Below are 22,654 nucleotides of genomic sequence, written 5' to 3' on the forward strand. Positions count from 1 at the left end.
AAGTTCCCTCTCCAACCCATCCAGGTCCAGCTGCTGGTGACCAGCCAAGACGTGGACAACTACAAGCAGATCAAGTCAGACCTGGACCAGCTGCGCTCCATCGTGGAGAAGTCTGAACTCTGGGTCTACAAGAGGCAGGGGGAGGATGGGAACGATGGGGACGGGCCTTCAGAGTCTGACCACAAGAAAAAGGTTTGACGGCACTAAAGGCAAAAAGAAGCAGGATCCAACAGGCACTGTTTATCAATAGAGTACTTGAGTTGTATCATTAAGGTTGCATGATGTAAACACTGATTCATACAAGGTGGCTTCATCTTGACTCCTCGTCTCATTGCCTTGATTTGGCTTGTGTTGCTGCTTAGGGAGACTCAAGTGGATCAGACAAAAAGAAGTCGGAGAGCGCCAGCTGTTACAACTACAGAGTCGTCAAGGAGGTACCACTAATCTATTCACAGTCTATCCATCCATTGGGGGTTTTGGTTGTATTGCTGCTTCCACTGAGATTTCGGGAGGGGGGAACAGTACCAACAGTTACTGGGTTCCATCCCCTCATATCCGCAGCTTAGCTGTAGGCATCCTTGAGCTAGTACAAGCCTAACCTCTACTTGCTCCTCAAGGACACAAGGTCACTTTGATTACATACATCTAAATGATGAAAAGTTGATTAACACCTGTGTGTGTGTGTGTGTGTGTGTGTGTGTGTGTGTGTGTGTGTGTGTGTGTGTGTGTGTGTGTGTGTGTGTGTGTGTGTGTGTGTGTGTGTGTGTGTGTGTGTGTGTGTGTGTGTGTGTGTGTGTAGATCCTGCTACGCCTCAGTAAGCTGTGTATCCAGGAGGGGGCGTCGGGGAAGAAGACCAGGAAGCAGCAGCAGAGGTTACTGAGGAACATGGGGGCTCACAGCGTGGTACTGGAGCTCCTGCAGATCCCCTATGAGAAGGTACGTCATATCATCCTACTCCATACCACAGATACAACAAAGGGCTGGGGTAAGTCGTGTTTCGCACCTTTAATGGGAGGGCACTTTAGAATGAAGAGGATCATTTGATCCTCATCCATTGTTGTCCATCATTATGTCTTGTTAATGGGCTTCATGCATGGCCTCCTGATGCGCATTCCTTCTACACCGTCCTCCAGGGTGAGGATGTGCGCATGGAGGAGATCATGAAGCTGGCTCATGAGTTCCTGCAGAACTTTTGTGCGGGGAACCAGCAGAACCAGATTCTCCTTCACAAACACATCAACCTGTTCCTCAACCCTGGGGTAAGGTGGTGTGGAGGAGGGACACACCTCACAGCTCATGGAACTAAGATTAATTCCTGTGGCTTGATGTTCAGGAAGAAATCCACAGACTTTGTCAGCATTTCTGCCGAATATCACATTTTGATTGATTCAATATTCTGATTTCATGCATATATGTATGTTTGCTCTGAATAGGAATAAGTGAGTAAAGATATATTATTTATTATTTATTATATTAGCTATTAGGATTAGCTTGTTCCACCCCCATTCAATAGGTACTGGGTTTCATCCCCAATGTCCGTAGGCAACCTTGATGCATACATAGTCCTATTGGGGATCGAACCCTCTACCTTCTGGTTCTTTGGCGTGTATAAGGTATCACTAAATAGGTATGTTTTATGTTCCCCCACCTCCTCCTCAGATCCTGGAGGCGGTTACCATGCAGCACATCTTCATGAACAACTTCCAGCTGTGCAGCGAGATAAACGAGCGCGTGGTGCAACACTTTGTCCACTGCACCGAGACGCACGGCCGAAACGTGCAGTACCTCAAGTTCCTGCAGACCATCGTCAAGGCGGAGAACAAGTTCATCAAGAAGTGCCAGGACATCGTGATGGCCGAGGTAGGTGGGATACGTCCTGTGTCAATTATTGGAGGTGCATACTGATGGCATTTTTTCTTTTCTAATGTGAATGTGTACAGATGATGTGTGCATGTATTTTCTTTTGATGGATTTCATTTATTTTGTACTTGGAGGTATGCTATATGTTGCTGATATTCCAATGCTCCTAATGAAATAATTCAAATTTTGTTAATATTTTTAATTCATTTTTTGTCATTGCTGTAACACCACTGTCTCTTAGCAGTCTTAGCCTTAGCCATCTTAGCCTTACTCTTAGCTTACCGTACCTATACGTCAACACAGTCAACGTATTCCTCGGCCCCTCGTGACACTGCCTCCGGGCTTTTCTCCCCCTTGTCTGAACTCCCCCTCAGCTGGTGAACTCGGGCGAGGACGTGCTGGTCTTCTACAACGACCGCGCCTCCTTCCAGACGCTGGTGCAGATGATGCGCTCGGAGCGCGGCCGCATGGACGAGAACAGTGCCCTGATGTACCACATCCACCTGGTTGAGCTGCTGGCCGTCTGCACCGAGGGCAAGAACGTCTACACCGAGATCAAGTGCAACTCCCTGCTGCCGCTGGACGACATCGTCCGCGTGGTCACCCACGAGGATTGCATCCCTGAGGTAGGGGGAGGGGGAGAGTACAGGGTTGAACTACGGCGGTGTCTAAAGTATCTAGAACTTTTAAGGTAGAGCAGTCAAGTGCTGGAGTGAAATAACAACAATGGAATCATTTACTTTAGATTCTAGAGCTTATTAAGTTTGGGAGGGACAGAGATGGACCATCTCAACAAAGTGTGTCCTAAATTACATTATTACACGGCTCTTCTCAATGCCGTGGAACACTGCTACGAAAGACGGCAAAAAATCCACTTTCCTTGACAGCGATCAATTATACTTAGCAATGTGAATTATGAGATATAATTCACCACCGGAAGTTGTGAAGGGCCCATGCAAGTGAACGCACTCTGCAAGTAGTCCGGTAACTTATCAACCCCAGTGTTCTCGGTTGCTAAGCAACATCAACGTCTGTGGTGGACTATTTCTCTGCTGATCAACACTACAAATGCTTGTAACAAATAAATTGTAAAAAGACACACTGTGTGAAGTTATTTTTTGTTTTGGCAAGTAGCCGTGTAATAAGCGGGATAATGTAAGAACGACGCCGGCCATTTTTTAAAATTAGCAAGACACCTCCGCTTCGCGTCGATGTCCGGTGGACCCTGTCGGGGCTTATTTTCCCAATAATGACTATTGGCATTAATAATAATGGCATTCTATACACTATACCTTACATAAAACATAAAAGCTAACAATAAAAACTTGTTTATTGATGAGATGGGCACGGAAGATGTGTTCTGCAGACCGCATGTCACTAGGTTGCTTGTTCCACTATTGTGGTTTAACACATGCAAATTTAAATCGAAATATGATCCTGTGTTAGCCTATCGTTCATGTAATGGTCAATTTGCATATAATATAATTGAATCATCGTGAGTAATGGGCACATTGCTATTCCATACGTTTGACAGTAATGATTCATGTATTTGAAACGTGCGTCTGTGTGCGTTCGGAGAACTGATTAGCAGTGGTGTTTTCCAGATTAAAGTTGCCTACATCAACTTCCTTAACCATTGCTACGTGGACACAGAGGTGGAGATGAAGGAGATCTACACCTCCAACCACATGTGGAAGCTCTTCGAGAACTTCCTGGTGGACATCTGCAGGGTGAGTCAGAGAGAGAGAGGCATGGGGGTGGGACGGAGAGAGAGAGAGAGAGAGAGACGGGAGAGAGAGATGGGGAGCGACAGCAGGGAATGCCATGTGAGACGTGACGTAACGGCCAGGTGACTGGTGACACGGGCCCAGCGTGTTAAGCCTGCCTGTCTTGGCTTCAGGAAGTGTGATCCAGTAACGGTGCATGATTAACCCCCCCCTGCCTCCTGCTGCTGCGGCTCTAGGTGTGCAACAACACCACGGACAGGAAGCACGCGGACACCATGCTGGAGGGATACGTCACCGAGACGGTCATGAGCATCGTCACGTGTTTCTTCAGCTCGCCCTTCTCCGACCAGAGCACCAGTCTGCAGGTAACCACCAGCAGCGGCAGACCAGCCAACCTCCCCCGCAACCCTTTCAAGGCATCTCATCAAAAGAATCCAACTCTTGATTCTTTTTTGTTCATTGTTTATTCATGGGGGAGGGTCACTTCGTTTTCTTTTTAGGAAAAGTTTTGCTGTAAACGTGTGATACACGTGTTAACATATATGTAATGAATGTCACGTGTGTGCAATACGGTAACATGTGACATTGTTGCCCTTGTGCAGATGGCTCATCATTTGTATGTAAGTATTGGTAATACCTTGTCTTCCCCGTACCTGGGTGTTGCTTTGTTGTTTGTCGTCGGCATGTCTAAAGATCGTAACTGCATTTCACGCTGCCTGTCTTGTGAAAGAGTCAGAATTCGTTGTGATTCCCAGTGGTGTGCGTGGGTCCATTGCACAAGGTCTAGAAAATGTATTTTCCCATCCTTGTTGCATCATGTCTCTTCTTAGAGGATAGTTACTTTGAATTGTGTCTTCTCCCCCTCCCTCCCTCCTCCCATGTGGCATTGTGGTTTAGTATTAATCCTGCAATCTCTAGCTGGTTCATGGAGAGCTGGACCTGTACTCCACCAACTACCTCATGTTGTCGCCGTAGATAAGACTATGGTGAACAAAGTATTGTCATGCGTACAGGTACTTGGTTTGAATAGTCAATGACAAGGATGCCGATTGTGGAATACAGGAAAGATACAAGATACAAAAGGTTCTAGGTTAAGTTCAGCAGTTTCTGTTGGATAATCCCACTTTTTCCCTCTCCCAAAATATAGCGGGAAAAAAAAGTATGCCTTTGTCAATCCCTTTTGTCATCGAACCTTTGTCCGAACCGAAAAACTAAAAACAAAATGACATCATGACCTTAGTTCCCCCCCATGACAGGCCTCCGTTCTGTGTTTGCAGTTCTCAAGGCCCCTCTGTTTTCGGGCCCTTGATAAGTTCTCAGCCACTTTAAAGGATTAAGTCGTTTTAGTTGTTCAACTACAAGCTACGATCATCTATTGATAGGGTTTATAGTCGATCTATTGATAGGGTTTAAGCCAATCTATTGATCTGGTTCATAGCCGATCTATTGATCGGGTTTTGGCAGTGTTTTAAGCGTTTGCTTTTCTTGTCGTTGCTGCCAGACCCGCCAGCCAGTGTTTGTCCAGCTGCTACAGGGGGTCTTCAGGGTATTCCACTGCAACTGGCTCAACCCTGTCCAGAAGGCCTCGGTGGAGGCCTGCATTAAGGTGCTCTCGGACGTGGGTAAGATATGACCGCATGATCCCCAAGGGCCAGCAGCAAAGTCAAAGTAGTCAGGATAGTATAGGGCTTAGGGTGATTGACTGCCAGCAGGAAGGGTTTGGGGTTTCGAACAACCTGAGCATCATTGACATGTCTCGCTGCGAGCCCTTTGGTAAGTCCCTTGAGTTAATGGTAATGCAGTGATTTTAGTCCCAGGAATGAAAAGGGAACCTCAGCCTGTCTTCTGCTTTCCATCATGGTCTAAAGACCCTCAAAGGTTATGCAAATTAATGTATTTTTACATCAGAAACAGGAAAAAAAGAAAACTGAAATAAATATTGGACAAACAAAGTCCAGTCAACAATCAGTTCTCACACATATATGCAGCCTTTTTCAATTGCACCAGTGAAAAATAAATTTAAGCCTCAGCCTCGAAAAGACTAAGCATATCCTTGGTTCAACAAAATATCCTATGTATTAAAAGGATTCAATTATAATAGATTTTCCCTTTTCAATCCAAGTGTAAAATAGTGCAGAGAATGTCAGTCTGCGGATAAGGAGGATTATGATAACTGGGTGTGTATCTGTGTGTTTTGGGGGCATTATTGAATCAACCCATGTTTAAGAGACTTTTGAGGTTGCGTCCTCTTCATAGCAAAAAGAAGGCTATCAATCTTTGGATCAATGTAGTATCCAAAGCCAAGCTGTTGCGATAAAACTGCACACTATTTTGTTATCAAAACCAATCACGTACCGCAGTGCCAGTAATAATTGGCTTGTTGTGACTTCTATCAAGGTCAATGTACCAAAGAATATAACAGATAGCGATAATTATAGGTTGATGAATTTGGTTAACTACTAAGGATGAAACAAGAGGACTGTGAGTTGTTTACTTAATGGTGAAGTGAACAAAAAAAACTGTGGAATAGCAGTTTATGTGTAAGAACCTCTCTCTTCTCATTAATGGCCCCTTTGGCTGGTAAGTGAACTGCAGCGTGCTCAAGCCAGTGCATTCAGAGCAGTGGAGTTTCGAACTCCGTGGATTGAGACAATAACAAAAATAAGTTATAGTCATCAAAATAACGTTGTACAAGTTAAACAATCATGGAAGAACAAACCCTCTTGCCGTAATTGCAGTTAGATGTCACCTCAGGGTCAGTTAAGTAAGGTCAAGTTGAATTAATGTTAAATTACAACCTGTTCATATATTGGCAATATAAAGTGATTTCATTCTACACATGTATCTGAATTCACTATGAGTCACTTTGGATGAAAGCACATGCTCAATGGTGGTGTAACAAAGGAACTGTAAACTGATTTTCCTCGTCCTTACCCAGCGAAGAGCCGGGCCATCGCCATCCCAGTGGACCTGGACAGCCAGGTGAACAACCTGTTTGTCAAGTCCAACAACGTGGTGCAGAAGAGCATCCTGAACTGGAGGCTGTCGGCCAAGAACACCAGCCGGAAAGACTCAGACCTGCCCTCCTCCAAAGACTACCGCAACATCATCGAGAGGCTGCAGGTCAGACACGCACACACTCTGTGTTGCCATGAGATATTAGACATTTTTGTTTGAACACAGATCTCTCAGATTTAAAATATAGCCATAAGGCCATCAAAATTATTTAAAATTGAGGAGGAAATGTGACACACCACACACCTCACGATAGATGAAGATACATTTAACTCTTTTGGTTATGTGTGAAAGGCCATGATCTTTCTAAAACAGCATACCACACACTAACCGATTCCATTCCCGAGCAACCCACTCCTGATTATCAAAACCAAACCCCTCGCAAATCACACACACAATCTTGTGCAAAAAACATTCTGGAATTTGGTTAAACAACATAGCGGTCGGACAGCCCAGCTAGCCTCACTTCTTTCCGGAACATTCTGAAGAATAGAGTTTCAGAAGTCAACAAAACAAAGATGTTACTTGTGTAAATCTTTTTTAAATGCATTCAATGTTTTTAATTAACACAAAAATGAGGGCGTTCAGTACTACTTTAAAGTAAAAATCTAAAACAAACATAAAATGTATTATCTAGAGCTGACCATGGCTTATTGTACTAGTACAAAAGTCCTTCCCTAATGGGACTCTTTATCTGCAATCTAATGAGAGGAGTGGACGTGGTTTACTGTAGGGTGCTTAGGTCAGTTCGCCACATGTCAGTTCTGTCGAAATATTTCGTGTTGTGTCCGGGAAGTGTTTTTTTCAGCCTAAAGTTACTTTTCCCACCAAGAACACATGAGTCAGTGTCTGCTGGAACGGTTGTGTTTCAGATTTTGCTCAATTGGGCTGGGACTGAAAACCCCCTTCAACAATGGCCAACAATGATTTTTGTGTCACATTACATAACGTGACATATTTACAATGCTCCGTCTTTATCAACAGACCACAGACATGATGTATAGCGCCTGTATCTCTGTCCTTGTCAGAACATAGTGTCTGTCTGTCCTGAACATTGTATCCTTTGTCCTCTCAAGGAGATAGTGTCCGTCTGTCCTCACCCTTGTCCCCTCTGTCCCCTCCAGGACATAGTGTCCGTCTTTCCTCAACCTTGTCCCCTCTGTCCCCTCCAGGACATATTGTCCGTCTGTCCTCACCCTTGTCCCCTCTGTCCCCTCCAGGACATATTGTCCGTCTGTCCTCACCCTTGTTCCCTCTGTCCCCTCCAGGACATATTGTCCGTCTGTCCTCACCCTTGTCCCCTCTGCCCCCTCCAGGACATAGTGTCCGTCTGTCCTCACCCTTGTCCCCTCTGTCCCCTCCAGGACATAGTGTCCGTCTGTCCTCACCCTTGTCCCCTCTGTCCCCTCCAGGACATATTGTCCGTCTGTCCTCACCCTTGTCCCCTCTGCCCCCTCCAGGACAGTGTCCGTCTGTCCTCACCCTTGTCCCCTCTGTCCCCTCGAGGACATAGTGTCTGTCTGTCCTCAACCTTGTCCCCTCTGTCTCCTCCAGGACATATTGTCTGTCTGTCCTCACCCTTGTCCCCTCTGTCCCCTCCAGGACATAGTGTCTGTCTGTCCTCAACCTTGTCCCCTCTGTCCCCTCCAGGACATATTGTCTGTCTGTCCTCACCCTTGTCCCCTCTGTCTCCTCCAGGACATATTGTCTGTCTGTTCTCACCCTTGTCCCCTCTGTCCCCTCCAGGACATATTGTCTGTCTGTCCTCACCCTTGTCCCCTCTGTTTCCTCCAGGACATATTGTCTGTCTGTTCTCACCCTTGTCCCCTCTGTCCCCTCCAGGACATAGTGTCGGCCCTGGAGGACCGCCTAAGGCCTCTGGTGCAGGCGGAGCTGTCAGTGCTGGTGGACGTCCTTCACCGGCCCGAGCTGCTCTTCCCTGAGAACACAGAGGCCCGCAAGAAGTGTGAGAGTGGAGGATTCATCTCAAAGTGAGTCCTTCTCTTTCCGAGGATGGACAGGCAGTCCGAGGGACGACTGTAGCTCAGCCTTTGAAGCTAGGGTAGGCTATTTGTTTTAGAGGCATTGTGGGTGATATCTGTTGAAAAACATGCCGACAGCAATCAATAATAATTAGGGGTCCGAGCAGCGAAGCTGCTTGGTCCCCTATTGTTTCTGTAACGTTTTTTTTTTCCTCAAATTCTGTAAAAGTCATTCTGCAGCCTATACCGTAAATTGAAAACTCTTGAAATTTTCAGTTATGGTTATCAAAACCCCCACTATCCATAAACCCATATTTGTGGTACTGCACCCAAAGGTGGCACCATTGTAAAAAATCATGAATTAAGCTTATTTCTCCTCACCAGATTGACCTGGACTCAAAAATCTTTCAGAATATTAATCTCTAGAATCAGATGCATTTATAAAACCCTAAAAAAAATTACTTTTACCACAATTTCATATTAAAGCATGATAAAAAGATTCACAGGCTACAAAAATAATCAAAAATTCACCCAAATCGCCACATAAAATCTTTAGACCAAGCCTCAGATTTAGTTTTATTTAGTTCCATTTGAGAAATATTGGCCAATAAAGTTGGAGCAGTTAACCCATTTTTCTTATATGTCCATTTTGCTATTGTATAAAAAAACATACAACTATTATTAGGTGGATACCAATACCCCCACTACCCATAAACCCAAATCGTGGTACTGCACCCAAACTGCCTTATTTCTCCTTACCAGATTGACCTGGACTCAAAATTCTTTCATCATATTAATCTCTAAAATCATATGCATCTATTTCACCCTGGTCTTCTGCTCTAAAAATGTTTACTTTTCCCACAATTTCATAGAAAAGCCAAACGTCCACAGTCTCAACCCATTTTGCCTATATGACTATTTTGTTACTACCATACGGCTATCATTAGGTGGATACCATTAACAGTGCAAATTTTCAGATCTGTGCTCTTTTAAGAAAGCCCTTAATTCTCTTGTGAAATGTGTGCTTGGAGTTTTCTTAATGTGGTGTGCTTATAATGAGGCTTCATGCAGTTCAGGAATGTCAGTGGCTCAATGGGATAATGCTGTGTACTGGTGATCCTTAGGTTGAGAGTTCGAATCCTGATTAGATCATTATGAACAAGCTGAACTTGACATTCTGTCATTGCCACTCATTTAAGAAACACAACATTGAACAGCACCTGAAATTCATCAGGCAATCAACATTCCGACTCATTAGTTTCCAAAAATCTGACTGCCAAGACACAGTGTGGCATTAGGGGAACTTCTTCGTTAACCATTTTTCCTTCATAATTAACTCTGTCATATTTATATTTCTTCCGTTATTGTTCTTGACTACAAAGGTTTAATTTCCCCAGAATGTCAAAGATTTTTCAGGTATATGCCTTTAAGAAAACCCTTAATTCACTTGAGAAATGTGCGCTTGGAGGTTTCTGGATGTTGTATGCTTATCAATATACATTTTGACGATGTGAATGAGGCTGCAGTTCAGGTTTATCAGTGGATCAATGGGATAATGCCTTGTACAGGTGATCGTTAGGTTGAGAGTTCGAATCCCGATTATAGCATTATGAACAAGCTGAACATGACATTCGGCCATTGCTTTGCAGCTCACCTGAAAGCCGAGGCACAGTATTGCATTAAGTGGAACATCTTCATCATCTTTCCTTCATAATTATTAGTCATATTTTTATATCTTCCATTAGTGTGTTCTTGACTTTTAATTTTGCTCGGACCCCGTTAATCACCGCTTGCGGTAATATTTATTATTATTTTTATTGGTATCTTTGGCTGTCGCAGGCCTGTAATATTTACCTGAAGGAAATGATTAAATAGTTTCCTAACCTGGTAGTTGTGCAATGTGATTCAAAACGGAGTCAGCCAAGGACAATCTAAAGCAGTTGTTCCCTGATACTAATGAACCTTTTTGAGAAAAACAGTCAGATCGGATGACGGCCAACACACATTAAACAACACATCATCCGGACATCATCATGACGTTATCCTTACCCCTCCTTTCCCTACTTTTGAACAGGCTGATCAAGCACACCAAGCAGCTGCTGGAGGAGAACGAGGAGCGCTTGTGCATCAAAGTCTTGCAGACCCTCAGGGAGATGATGACCAAGGACCGGGGTTACGGGGAGAAGGTACCCCCCCTGTCACCTCTCCTCTCGCCCCGTCCTGGTTCAATCCTGTAGCCTTGTCCCACACGTCCTGATATCACGAGTGAACCGAGGTCTGAGTGTTCAAAGGCCTGTCCCTTCTGTGCAGTTCAGAGCCCGCCTCCAGCTGTACCCGACATGTTGTACCCCTGAAGCCATCGTGGCGGTCAGTTAGTGGAAAAGCGTTATCCATTTGGATAACTAGGGATGCATCGATAAGGGTACTCTGTTTCGGTCCGATACACGTAACCGTACTAAAAAAACTACTCCGGCTTATGGCAATTTGACGTTAACCTGTGGTCAGGTGAGCAGGGAGGCAGAGGAAGAGCATATGACCTGTGTGCAGATGCACTTGCAAGAGATCGTACCATTTTCATATACAATCTGCTAAACGCAGTAAAAACAGTAACCAAATTCCATACACAGACACACACACACACACACACACACACACACACACACACACACACACACACACACACACACACACACACACACACACACACACAACCACACACACACACACACACAATAGGCACCATGGAACTGTTACTCATCATTTGTTATCCAAAGTATAGTTACCACAGCTTCTGCTTCCCGGTGGAGGGACCAGAAAGCAGCGTAGCGGTCCTTTTCTCTGCAACATGCATATATCCATATGCGTGTTGCAGAGTAAATCACAGGCGATACTATGGCGTGTGATGATATTGTTGTTTATATCGTTGTTGGGTGGTTATTATCCATAGAGTCTGTTATCCGCTCCTCCTTCTCCAAGTGCGCGAGTGAGTGTGTTAGTAACAGTAATCCCACTGACCTTTGTTAAAGAGATGTTTCTATAATTCCATGTTCCCTTACAGTCTCCCTCGACCTCTCAACTTATTGATGCGGTCAGAAACCTGTTTGGCTCCACTCTTAACTAAAATTTGTTGTTATCTGTGTTAATATGCCTTCACATCTTTTCTGAAAGGCAAAAAAGCATTTCCATCGATGCAACAAAATGACAACAACTCGCATATAACACAGTGGTTATATCATGCAAACCCTTATATAATCAACACACAATGATTATCATACTAAACTTTATATTAATATAGGGAACAGACTTCCCATGCCAGCTTACAGCATCAGGGTATATATTGAAATTGTTAAGGTCAGAAAGTGAAGTTAAAAAATAAAAAATAAAAGAAATTCAAAGAAATTCGTAGAACTGTTGTGGGATTACTCATATCGGTACTCTGTATGGCAAAGTACCCAAATTTGAGGACTTGTTCTGAAAAAATGTGGTATAAGTCGCACCCCTACTATTAAACCATTAACATATATACTTCTATCCTAATGTACGCTCCAACACTAACAAACACATGCAAGCTAACAAACACAGGCATGCCAGCAAGCATTATTGAACTAATGAGCCCAAGTATGCTAACAATTAAGGCTAACTAACAAACTATCCTAGCAAACCAGTCAAATAGGTTAATAGATAGAAACAATTCTGCATGCTTATTCAAAGTATTTCATTATTTTAAGGCCTCCGTTCTCATTCAAATTAATACAAGAATTCTTAAACACTTGCATGAATACAAGTTAAAGTACAAATATTAGCGCAACTCGCACACGTACTAACGGAAGTTGCAAATTTCCAAGAGAAGATGGGTGAGATCATGAGTATAATCCATCTTAGATGTTGTAAGAAATATCCAACATTGAGGCCTCAAGACACATCAATTACCTTAATGCTAACTCACTAACGTTTTACACTTGCCATGCGTTGCCACGCTAATGTCGCTCTATTAACCACTAACTCTTGGCTTCTACACTCTTCTCTTCCAGCTGATTGCCTTTGATGATGAAATGGATGTGGCGGAGGTTGACCTTTTTTCTTACTTCTTTCCTAGTGTAGTGTTGGTTTCTCCAATAGACTAACCTCCTAAAGTTTGCTGTTCTGTGGTTGAAATCCATCTGCTTAGTCCCTCCCCTTGTGTAGCGCATACGCGTTAGCTTGCTTGGCTAGCATTCGTCCATCATGTCTTCAGAATCGTTCATCTTAGAAGCCTTTAGGCATTTCTAAAAGCTTTTGGGCAATGTGTATATAGTGATAGCATTGCACTACACTGCATGCTGCGTGCTTAAAAAGCTGTCCATTTTAAACCTGCATATTATTAATATTGGTGTAAGTTAAGATAGTAGTACAACAGTTTTATACTGAGTAACTATGTAGGCTTGGTGGACTATGTTGAAATCTCTCGTGTTAATCTTCGTACAGAGGTAAATTTCAATTGAAAATGTGCTTTGTGTGCTAATCAATGTGCTAGTAACTTGCCATTATTGTGTTAACTGTTTCGGTCCCTTGATATGAGATCGACTACTTTTTATACTGTACCTTTAAGGTGTATGCATGTCAATGTGTTGGTGTCTGATGAGTGATTTCCATCGACACTGTTAAGTGTTCAGACCAAACAACAGCATTATATCTTTATGCCAAGCAGCTTTGCTAGATCTTCAGAAGGGATTTATAGAACACTGCAGAGGATTTGTAATATCTCTTTAAATTATCTAATGGAAGTAGTATCTCATATTCTATATTCTTGCCCTTTATATAATATCTAAAATGTTGCATTTCAACTGTTCAGATTGCTGGTTAGATCGTTGTGTGTGTGTGTGTGTGTGTGTGTGTGTGTGTGTGTGTGTGTGTGTGTGTGTGAGTGTACATCTGCACGTCTGTGTGAGTGTGCGTGTCTGCGTTTGGAAAGGTGTCTGAGCGTGTGTATACGTGTGTTACTTTAAGACTGTTTGTGTGTGTCTATATATATATATTAGTGCTGTCAGTTTAACGTGTCGTTAACGGCGTTAACGCAAACCTATTTTAACGGCGTTAATTTCTTTATCGCGCGATTAACGCTCTTTTGGCTTGGCAAACGTTGTAGTTTTTTCACCTGCTGTCTAGCAACAACTAGTCGCGTTAGAAAAACTACAACACCATACCGAATCTAGCTACACCGGAAACAAAACAACAAGCACGCCGCACAAACTTGTTGGGGCAAGCAAGGATACGGAGCAGGTGAAAAACTCCTTAAAAGTGTGTGTGTGTGTTTGTGTGTCACTCTGTTCGAGCCTGCACAAGAGTTCAATGTTGTCATTAGCTGCTACGTCTTTCTGACCAATCGCAGTTCAAGGCCCACCTGGGCTGTACCACTTCGGGAGTTGCCGTTAAGTTACTCCCCTCTAGACAAAATCGACTTGGTTGCGACGTTGACAGGTTGTGTCTGTTGAGTGAGTGAGAGGTTGCGGGCGCACAGCTCAGGCTGACGGACGGCACTGCAAGGAACTTTTATAAATGCAATATTGTTTTCCCGCAGTAATCAGCCCGACAGCCCCGAAATGTTAATGGCCCACCGGGAATTCTCCCGACTGTCGATTACCAGTCTGCCACCGTGTGTGTGTGTGTGTGTGTGTGTGTGTGTGTGTGTGTGTGTGTGTGTGTGTGTGTGTGTGTGTGTGGGCGTTATTCGATAGCCTGGTAATGTGTATAGGCCTACGTACGGTAGGAGTATTCATACTGGTTTAAATAATAAATGTTATAATATTTCCCATCTTTGCTGAGCAAGAGTTTTGTTCGAACGTTCAGTGATTGAAACAAATGAAAGCCCGGGCTATTGAAGTTTTACGGTAGGCCTACCACTGTCATGCACCTACGCGATGTCAAGTGGACTGGGTTGAATTCACTGCGGGTCTCTCTTCTTATATCCATCTTATCAAATATATTTTATTACTGTCCTTCTCAACACGCTCTGATCTCACTAAAAGGCTAGCAGCACGAAATCAAGGGATATTTAGAATAGAAAAAAATGTGAGATTAATCGCGAGTTAACTATGACATTAATGCGATTAATCGTGATTAAATATTTGAATCGCTTGACAGCACTAATATATATATATATATATATATCCAGAGCCACTCCATATATGTAGCAGCCGCACAACCAGATCTGATGACAGCCAGAAAGCGAGTGTGCGCGCAGTCTTTTTCCGTGTTTACTGGGTGGCAGCGACCTCTCACCCAGAGGAATCGGTACTCCCTGTCCTCTCCGGGTGTTAATCGTAAACATATCTGAAAACGGTGCGATGGGGTAAGGTAAGGTAATCTATGAACGACAGCTGCCGCCAATAACGGGGAGAAAAACCTTACAAGAAGCATTAGGTTAGGGTGCCAGGAGATGGATTTGTGTACAGCTGGGAGCAAAGTGCAGTTTGTGTGTGTGTGTGTGTGTGTGTGTGTGTGTGTGTGTGTGTGGGGGGGGGGGGGGGGGAAGGGGGGGGAGTTTCCAGGAAGAGGTGAATTATTAGTTCTCTGCCATCCCACACCATGCAGGATCCCATAGATGGAAACCCCCCTTCTAAGCACCCACAGCCACACGTGCATGCAAACACACACGCAGAAACAAGCCCGGGGCACACACACGCACATACACATACAGCTAAACAGACACGTAGGCAAACACACGTCTCTCTCACACACACAGACAGACAGACATGCCCACACACACGTAGACACAAACAAACAAGTGGGCTTCCATGTGCACGTGCACACGCTGGTCTTGCTGGGAGCGTGGTTGGCAGGCTTAACACCTGGCTTTCCCTCGCAGCAGCAGAGGGAGAGGGTCCGCTGGGATCGCTGAGCGCTCACGCTGGTCCTCTGAGCCCTCGCTCCACGGGGGATGGGTCGGCAGCCCTTCTGTTAACACACAGCTATTATTATTACTAGTAGTATTTTGGAGCTGATGCTTCGTTTTTGGGAATGTGTCACTGATAGATATCTTGGTATTTAAAGTAAATATGAACGTGCCTAAAATAGATATATACAATTCCATATACTGTATCCAAATAGCACATCATTGTAATCCATACACATTCTAAGGTGTCGTGGGGACATCTTTGTATGTGTTGATCACGTGTTGATCCTCTGTGTGTGTGTGTGTGTGTGTGTGTGTGTGTGTGTGTGTGTTTGTGGGTGCCTCTGTAAACACTGAGGTTTTGGAAGGGGTCAGCCAGGGACACTGTCTCTCCCACACAGTTGTGATGTAATCGGAGCTTCTAAGGTAAAATGGCTTCAGGAAGGCACAAGTTATTTAAGGAACGTGTCTTTTAAAGCATGCAGTATGTGTGTGTGCGTGTGTGTGTGTGTGTGTGTGTATTTGTGCAGAGCAGTGGGCACGCTCTGCATGTGTGACAGGAATCTCGCCTTCTCTTGCTCTCACTCTCACACTCTCTCTCTCTCTGTATCTGTCTCTCTCTCCATCTCGCTCTCCTTCTATCTTATCTTATCTACTCTCCCTCTTTCATTGCTATTCTTTATCTCTTTCTTTATCCCTCTATCTTTTATTTCCTCACTTTCTCTCTCTATCTCCCTCTCTCTCATCACACCGTCCCCATTGTAAACTCATACATGTGGCAATGTTGACTGTTAACTTTTGTTTTTCTTATCCAAGACAAATTCCTAAAATTAAAACATCTCTCGTGATTTAATTCTCTTCTCCCCCTTTTTCACAACCTGTGTCCCTGATTACCCCCTCCCCAACTGTTCCCCGTCCCCTACCCCAACCCGCGCAATCTTCGATCTATTTCATCTCACTCTGTTCTCGTGTTGGCTGGGATCCTGTCTGGTTGCGTGCCAGCAGTCTGCCTGTGGGTGTGTGTATGTGTGTGTGTGTGTGTGTGTGTGTGTGTGTGTGTGTGTGTGTGTGTGTGTGTGTGTGTGTGTGTGTGTGTGTGTGTGTGTGTGTGTGTGTGTGTGTGTGTGTGTGGGGTTTGGGGGCGGGGCGGTGCCACACCCTAGTTGTGCCATGACCGGTTTGCCTCCCGCGTCCCGGTTTGTCCTCAGCCCTCCCCCCATCCCTCCCTCGGCCCGGGTGAACTGAGGAGACACCGGGAGCGTCGGCCCCTGCTGTTGTCGTCCCCACCAAGAGGGGGCGCTGCACGCAAATTCCTTTAGACCACACAGCAGCACTGTCAAGATACTTCCCCACACTGTACAGCCACATTATTCCTGAGCTGCAGCCAGCAGCACACAGTCAGTGGCTACAAAACACACTTGTTTGTTTTTTGTGTGTGTTTTGTGTGTGTATGTGAGTGAGAGAGAGGGTGAGAGTGTGTCTTGTGCAGTTTCAGGCTGTCGATGTCTGACCTTTGAGCAGTATTGGCAATAAAAAAAAAATAATCCAGCTGAAGTGGTTTCCTGGACACATCGATAATGCCGGGTGGTTGGGTGGGAAGGAGGGAGGGAGGGGTGAGGTGATGTGAGGTGCTGTGAGGTGAGAGGAGGCGAGTTTGCCCCCCCCCCCGCCAGCGGTGTACTTTCCCCCGCGTCGAACGGCACCTGTTAACTGTTTGAGGCCTGCCACTCTTATTTTGGCGGTTCACCAGTTTTCACAAGTGGGGGAGCTGCCATAACAAACGCTTATCGCCACCCCTCATCTCCCCTTCTCCTCCTCTCCCCCCTTCTCCTCCACCTCTTCCTCCTCCTCTTCCCCCTCCTCTTCCTTCTCCTCCTCCTCTCCCCCCTTTTCCTCCTCCTACTCCTCCTCCTCTCCCCCCTTCTCCTCCTCCTCCTCCCCTTCCTCTCTCCTCTTCCTCCTCTTCCCCCTCCTCTTCCTTCTCCTCCTCCTCCTCCCCCCTTTTCCTCCTCCTACTCCTCCTCCTCTCCCCCCTCCTCCTCCTCCTCCTACCCTTCCTCTCCTCTTCCTCCTCTTCCCCCTCCTCTTCCTTCTTCTCCTCCTCCTCCTCCCCCCTTTTCCTCCTCCCACTCCTCCTCCTTTCCCCCCTTCTCCTCCTCCTCCTCCTCCCCTTCCTCTCTCCTCTTCCCCCTCCTCTTCCTTCTCCTCCTCCTCCTCCGCTCCCCCTTCTTGTCCTCTTCCTCCTCCTCCTCCTCTCCCCCTTCACCTCCTCCTCCTCTTCCCCTTCCTCTCTCCTCTTCCTCCTTCTCCCCCACTTCTCCTCCTCCTCTCCCCCCTTCTCCCCCTCTCCCCCCTTCTCCTCTTCCTCTCCTCCCTTCTCCTCCTCCCCTTCCTCTCCTCTTTCTCCTCCTCCCCTTCCTTCCCCTTCTCCTCCTCCCCTTCCTCTCCTATTCCTCCTCCTCCTCCCCATCTCTCCCCCCTTCTCCTCCCCTTCCTCTTCCTCCTCCCCTTCCTCTCCCTCCTCCTCCTCCTCCTGCTCCTCCTCCCTCCCCCTCCTCCACCGCCCCCCTTTCCCTTGATGTGAACGTTTTTTCCCTCCCTCTCGCGCTCTGCTTCACCATCTCCTTGTGGCGCCCGTCCAAATCGGCCGCTCGCCGCTCCGGTGGCTTTTAAAAACGTTGGGGTGAAGCCGAGGGTGAAGTGCGTATGTGTGCACGTGTGTGTGTGGGTGCATGTCTGTGTGTATTTTATCTACTCCTGGAGGCATTTCTAGGTAATCGGATCAGAAAGTGTTGGGGGGTGGAAAGTTGAGTCATCAGTTATTCGTCAGTTGAAACCCATCAGGTCTTGTATCTCCCCCCATGTCAAGCCAAGTCCAAGCCTCGTCCTCTGACCGGGGAAATTTCTTTATTTTCAATGTAAATATGGTGTCATATTGAGTTACTTTTGTTTGCGTGCACGCTGACCACCATCACCAACCAAGCAACAAGTCCTGGACTATTGAGTGGTCCAACTGCAACTCCTGTTGTCAGCTGGGGACAACAGATAATTCAATTGCTTTGGGTGTTTTTTAATGTGATGGACTAGGTTGCAAAGTGTGTGTGTGTGTCTGCTTCCGGGCCTCATTTGCATGAATCATCGGCGATACAGTGGAATCGATGTGATGACATGCGCGGGGTGGGGGAGATTCCTGTCAGCTTGTGTAATTACTCAGTCCATCGCGGCGTGACACGGTTGCTGCGGTAACCGCGGCCTTTGGGCGACGGTTATAACTTGACTGACTTTTTCTTGGCTGTCCCTCGCGATGTGTGGGAAAGCAGCAGAGATGAGTTCACTAATGTATACAAGGGTTTATTCTTTGCATGCATATGGGTTAGTGTGTGTGTGTGTGTGTGTGTGTGTGTGTGTGTGTGTGTGTGTGTGTGTGTGTGTACAAATAGTAATATTGATTGAATTCCTTTGTTCCATTTCTTTAGTTCTTTTTTCATATGTATTTTTGGATGTCCCAGGCTTTTCAAATAATTGTATTTTGGTTTTAGTATTTGTAGTTTATTTATTTATTTTTTTGTTTGAGTTTTAATGTATCATGGTTCAATCATCTCACAATCCATCAATCCAACGTTCCTGGGCTTCTTGGATTCTTGTCAGTAGAAGACCACAACTGTGACATGGGCAAATTAACCCTTTGTCTTTGATTAAAATCTGTGATATTTTCAAGTCTTTCCCCAACAATCCTTCCTCTTTTAAGCCTCATTTTAATGAATGGTTGACTATGTCTTTACATGACCAGCACGGTGAACAGAAAGTTCTGGCAGTGCAGTCCTGACTTTACCTTCACCTCATGGTAACAAGCACTAGAACCGCAACGTCATGATGGATTCTCAGTAACTGTTTAAGCGTTTTGTACCGTTTCTTTTTTTTCTCCTCTTTTTTTCCGAGAAGCTAGTCCTGCTAATCACGTTATGAACGGGATTATGTCCACTGAGAACATAGCAAAGTCATGGCCTGCAAGTAGGTTAAACAGGGCCTCTCCGAGATGTGGTGGATAGATCCATAAAGACATAGGACCGCTCTATCTTATTCGTCTTTTTATATGCCAAGTAAGGTAACACACAGGGAATTAACATCAAAGGAATTTGTCTCGGTGCACTGCTGCAAAAAATACCAAGCAAATTAGCATTTGAGGTATTCCGTTCATGCGAATCGCTATGAACCCTACAGACGTGTAGGGATGTGAATACACAGTGAACATTTGAAACACAGGTGCAAGAAGTGCAATCATTCTTTTGGCTGAGAGTCGTACCTTCCTTAAATGATTTCCCTAGGTCCCCCTTGGTTCTGTGGTACTCTAGAGTCATCTGATCTAGTGCATCAGCTGCATGCCATCCTGCATGCTTTATAACACGTTCAGAAACCCTGCAGTATCTAACACTCTTTGTATTTCTTATCAGCTGGCACCTCCGCCGGAACCTGAGGTTCCCATCGAGGTGTGTGTATAACACACACACACACACACACACACACACACACACACACACACACACACACACACACACACACACACACACACACACACACACACACACACACACACACACACACACACACACACACAGGGGAAAACATAAAACCACTGTTTTGTGTCTACCACCCCCCCCCCCCCCCGTTGATCCTTTTCTAGTCTCTCCCTCCCCCCCTCAATTATGGGAGTTTTAACTGTAGCCCAGATACCATTTGATCATGTTGCCTGTTGTTTACTTTGTTGTGAGGGGCGTGCCCTCTCTCCATGGCACATCAGAGCACGAGGTTTCACACTGTGTGTGTGTGTGTGTGTGTGTGTGCCATTATGTAACCTCGATTGAACATTAAGTGTGTGTGTGTGTGTGTGTGTGTGTGTGTGTGTGTGTGTGTGTGTGTGCATTCACGTGTCCTCTTGGGTGTGTTCCTGCCCCCCTGGCAGCCAGTGGTTCACCTCTGTGTAATTAACACAGGTGCTGTCACTATACCTCCAGCACAAACAATCCTCTCACCCTGGGTGCCTCTCTGGTTGCAGAGGATGCGAGGCTGGCCCAGACCTAGTGCAGGCTTTTGGTTTTCAACACACATATTGTGTGTCCGATCTGTAAACGTGATCGCAGCAATACGCAAGCTCTTTTTGCTAACTCCCTTTTACCCATTGTTTGTTTTAATATTTAGTATCGCATCAGAAGGGTGCTTAGGCCCCTCCCACCTTTGCATGCCTTTACTCCCAACTTCTCCTTTATCCTTATCTTGCACCCTGATTTCCTGAAAATAACTGCATGATGTAATTTACAAGCCCCGCACACAAACAGTATCAGACAGACCGACACGCACACTCACACACACACCCCTACTCACCCGCCCCACTCACTTCCCTGCACGTTAGTTACACTTACTAATCTGCACTGTATTAACACACTTATTTTCTGTTCTGCTTCTGTGGTCTTTTTTTTTGTTTTTTCGTTCCCTTCCCAAACGTTTCCTTTGTTACGTTTGTGTATTCGACTTTTGTGTTTATTTGGTACTGCTTTCCGCTAACTCACTGCACACCCTATAAGGACCTCGACCCAAGCCAGCCGCAGAAACAACTCGAGGATCAGACGAGGGTAGGTACCCCCCCCCACCCCATGGGGATACAGCCCTGTCAGCCTTGCGCCCCCACGACTCTCTCTCTTTCTCTTTCTCTGTGATTGGGGAAGGGGGGGGGGGAGGAGCCCCCTCTCCCCCCCCCCTTCACACCACTGTTATCCTGAGCAGCTGCTGATCACACAACTGCCCCAGCAAGGCCCTGATTGGGCCTCTATACATAAAGTATCTAACTCCATCTCATGAGTTTGACATCACATGGAGCAATGTCATGTCATGTGATGACCTCTGGTCACGTGACGTGGTGGAGACAAGGTGGCACCCGATGACAGGGTTTGTGTAGTTGAATGTGCATGTTTGTCTGCCATTGACTGGAGTCATACTGTTGGGAGCTGGAGGGGGGTGGGGGTCAACTGAGCTGGGAGGTCAAGGGTCAAGTAAGAAGTTGCTCTTTGTAAGTGTGTTTGTGTCTTTGTGTGTGTGTTGCTTTGAGTACCGTGGACATCAAAGATAGTCAGCTCTGATGTGGTCGCGTAGATCAGGGTCAAGGAAACATACAAAGCCCCTATGCCATTGAAATTCAACTTTTTGTTAATGTAATTGAATCTGATTCACTGTCACTTAAATTGCATTGTTTACAGTGTCATTATTAACTGCCTCATTCTGATATCCCAGCTTTGTTTCTCTACATTGGTATTGCCAATGGATATGCCCATTGTGTTCTCAGACAAGGCATAATCTTTTACCCTGTATTTAATCACTGACTCAATACTATAAGTGTTGGTTTTACCCGACACAGAACGTTCCAACTGTCTACTCCTGTAACACATGTATCACAGATCCTCTAGGAGATACCTAAACCTCATGTGTTAGTGTGTGTGTGTGTGTGTGTGTGTGTGTGTGTGTGTTCTTGTATGTGTTTGGGTTCATTGTGCCTATTTATGATTGTGTAATTGTGTGCGTCTGTTCCTAGATTTGTTTACGTGTGTGTCTATGATTATGTGTTTATATGTCCAGAGTGTGTGTGTCCCAGTGTGTGTGTGTGTGTGTGTGTGTGTGTGTCTGTGTGCGTGTGCGTGTGTGGGTGTATATCTGGGTTTGTGTGTGCGTGTGTTTATATGTCTGTTTATGTGTGTGTCCTACAGGGCGAGGCCCTACGGCAGATCCTGGTCAACAGATATTATGGGAATCTCAAGCCCAGCGGGAGGAGGGACAGCGTCACAACCTTCTCCCCCAGCACCCTGAGTCCCACAGCACAAGGGAAGCCCACTACAGGTATGTGTGTTTGTGTGTGTCTGGGTCTTCCCTTTGTATGTGCGTGCACATGTGTCTTCCCTGTGTGTATACGTGCACATCTTCCCTGTGTGTGTGTGAGTGTGTGTGTCTTTCTTGTGTGTGCGTGTGTGTCTTTTGTGTCTTCCTTGTGTGTGTCTGTGTGTGTGTGTGTGTGTGTGTGTGTTTTGTGTTGGGGGGGGGTTGTTTGTGTGTACCTGCCCCTGTGCGTGTGGGTGTCTACCCTTTGTATGTGTGTGTGCATGTGTTTGTGCATGTGTGTGTGTGCGTGTGTTTGTGTGTCTTCTATGTGTTTGTG

At 45.6% G+C, this 22,654-nt stretch overlaps 1 protein-coding gene across 1 annotated transcript in view; it reads left to right on the forward strand.

The window, feature by feature from the left end:
* The window catches only part of itpr1b (inositol 1,4,5-trisphosphate receptor, type 1b), an 88,187-nt gene that overhangs the window by 27,870 nt on the left and 37,663 nt on the right, over positions 1-22,654 (forward strand). The window contains exons 27-39 of the mRNA XM_079747617.1: positions 25-192; positions 363-434; positions 800-937; positions 1,135-1,260; positions 1,661-1,861; positions 2,236-2,487; positions 3,466-3,591; positions 3,825-3,953; positions 5,090-5,210; positions 6,527-6,711; positions 8,446-8,594; positions 10,660-10,771; positions 22,209-22,338. Coding sequence (XP_079603743.1) covers positions 25-192; positions 363-434; positions 800-937; positions 1,135-1,260; positions 1,661-1,861; positions 2,236-2,487; positions 3,466-3,591; positions 3,825-3,953; positions 5,090-5,210; positions 6,527-6,711; positions 8,446-8,594; positions 10,660-10,771; positions 22,209-22,338 — 1,909 coding nt within the window. The remainder of the gene's footprint in view (positions 1-24; positions 193-362; positions 435-799; positions 938-1,134; positions 1,261-1,660; positions 1,862-2,235; positions 2,488-3,465; positions 3,592-3,824; positions 3,954-5,089; positions 5,211-6,526; positions 6,712-8,445; positions 8,595-10,659; positions 10,772-22,208; positions 22,339-22,654) is intronic.

This window comes from Pollachius pollachius, assembly GCF_949987615.1.
Source record: "Pollachius pollachius genome assembly, chromosome: 12".
NCBI lineage: Eukaryota > Metazoa > Chordata > Actinopteri > Gadiformes > Gadidae > Pollachius > Pollachius pollachius.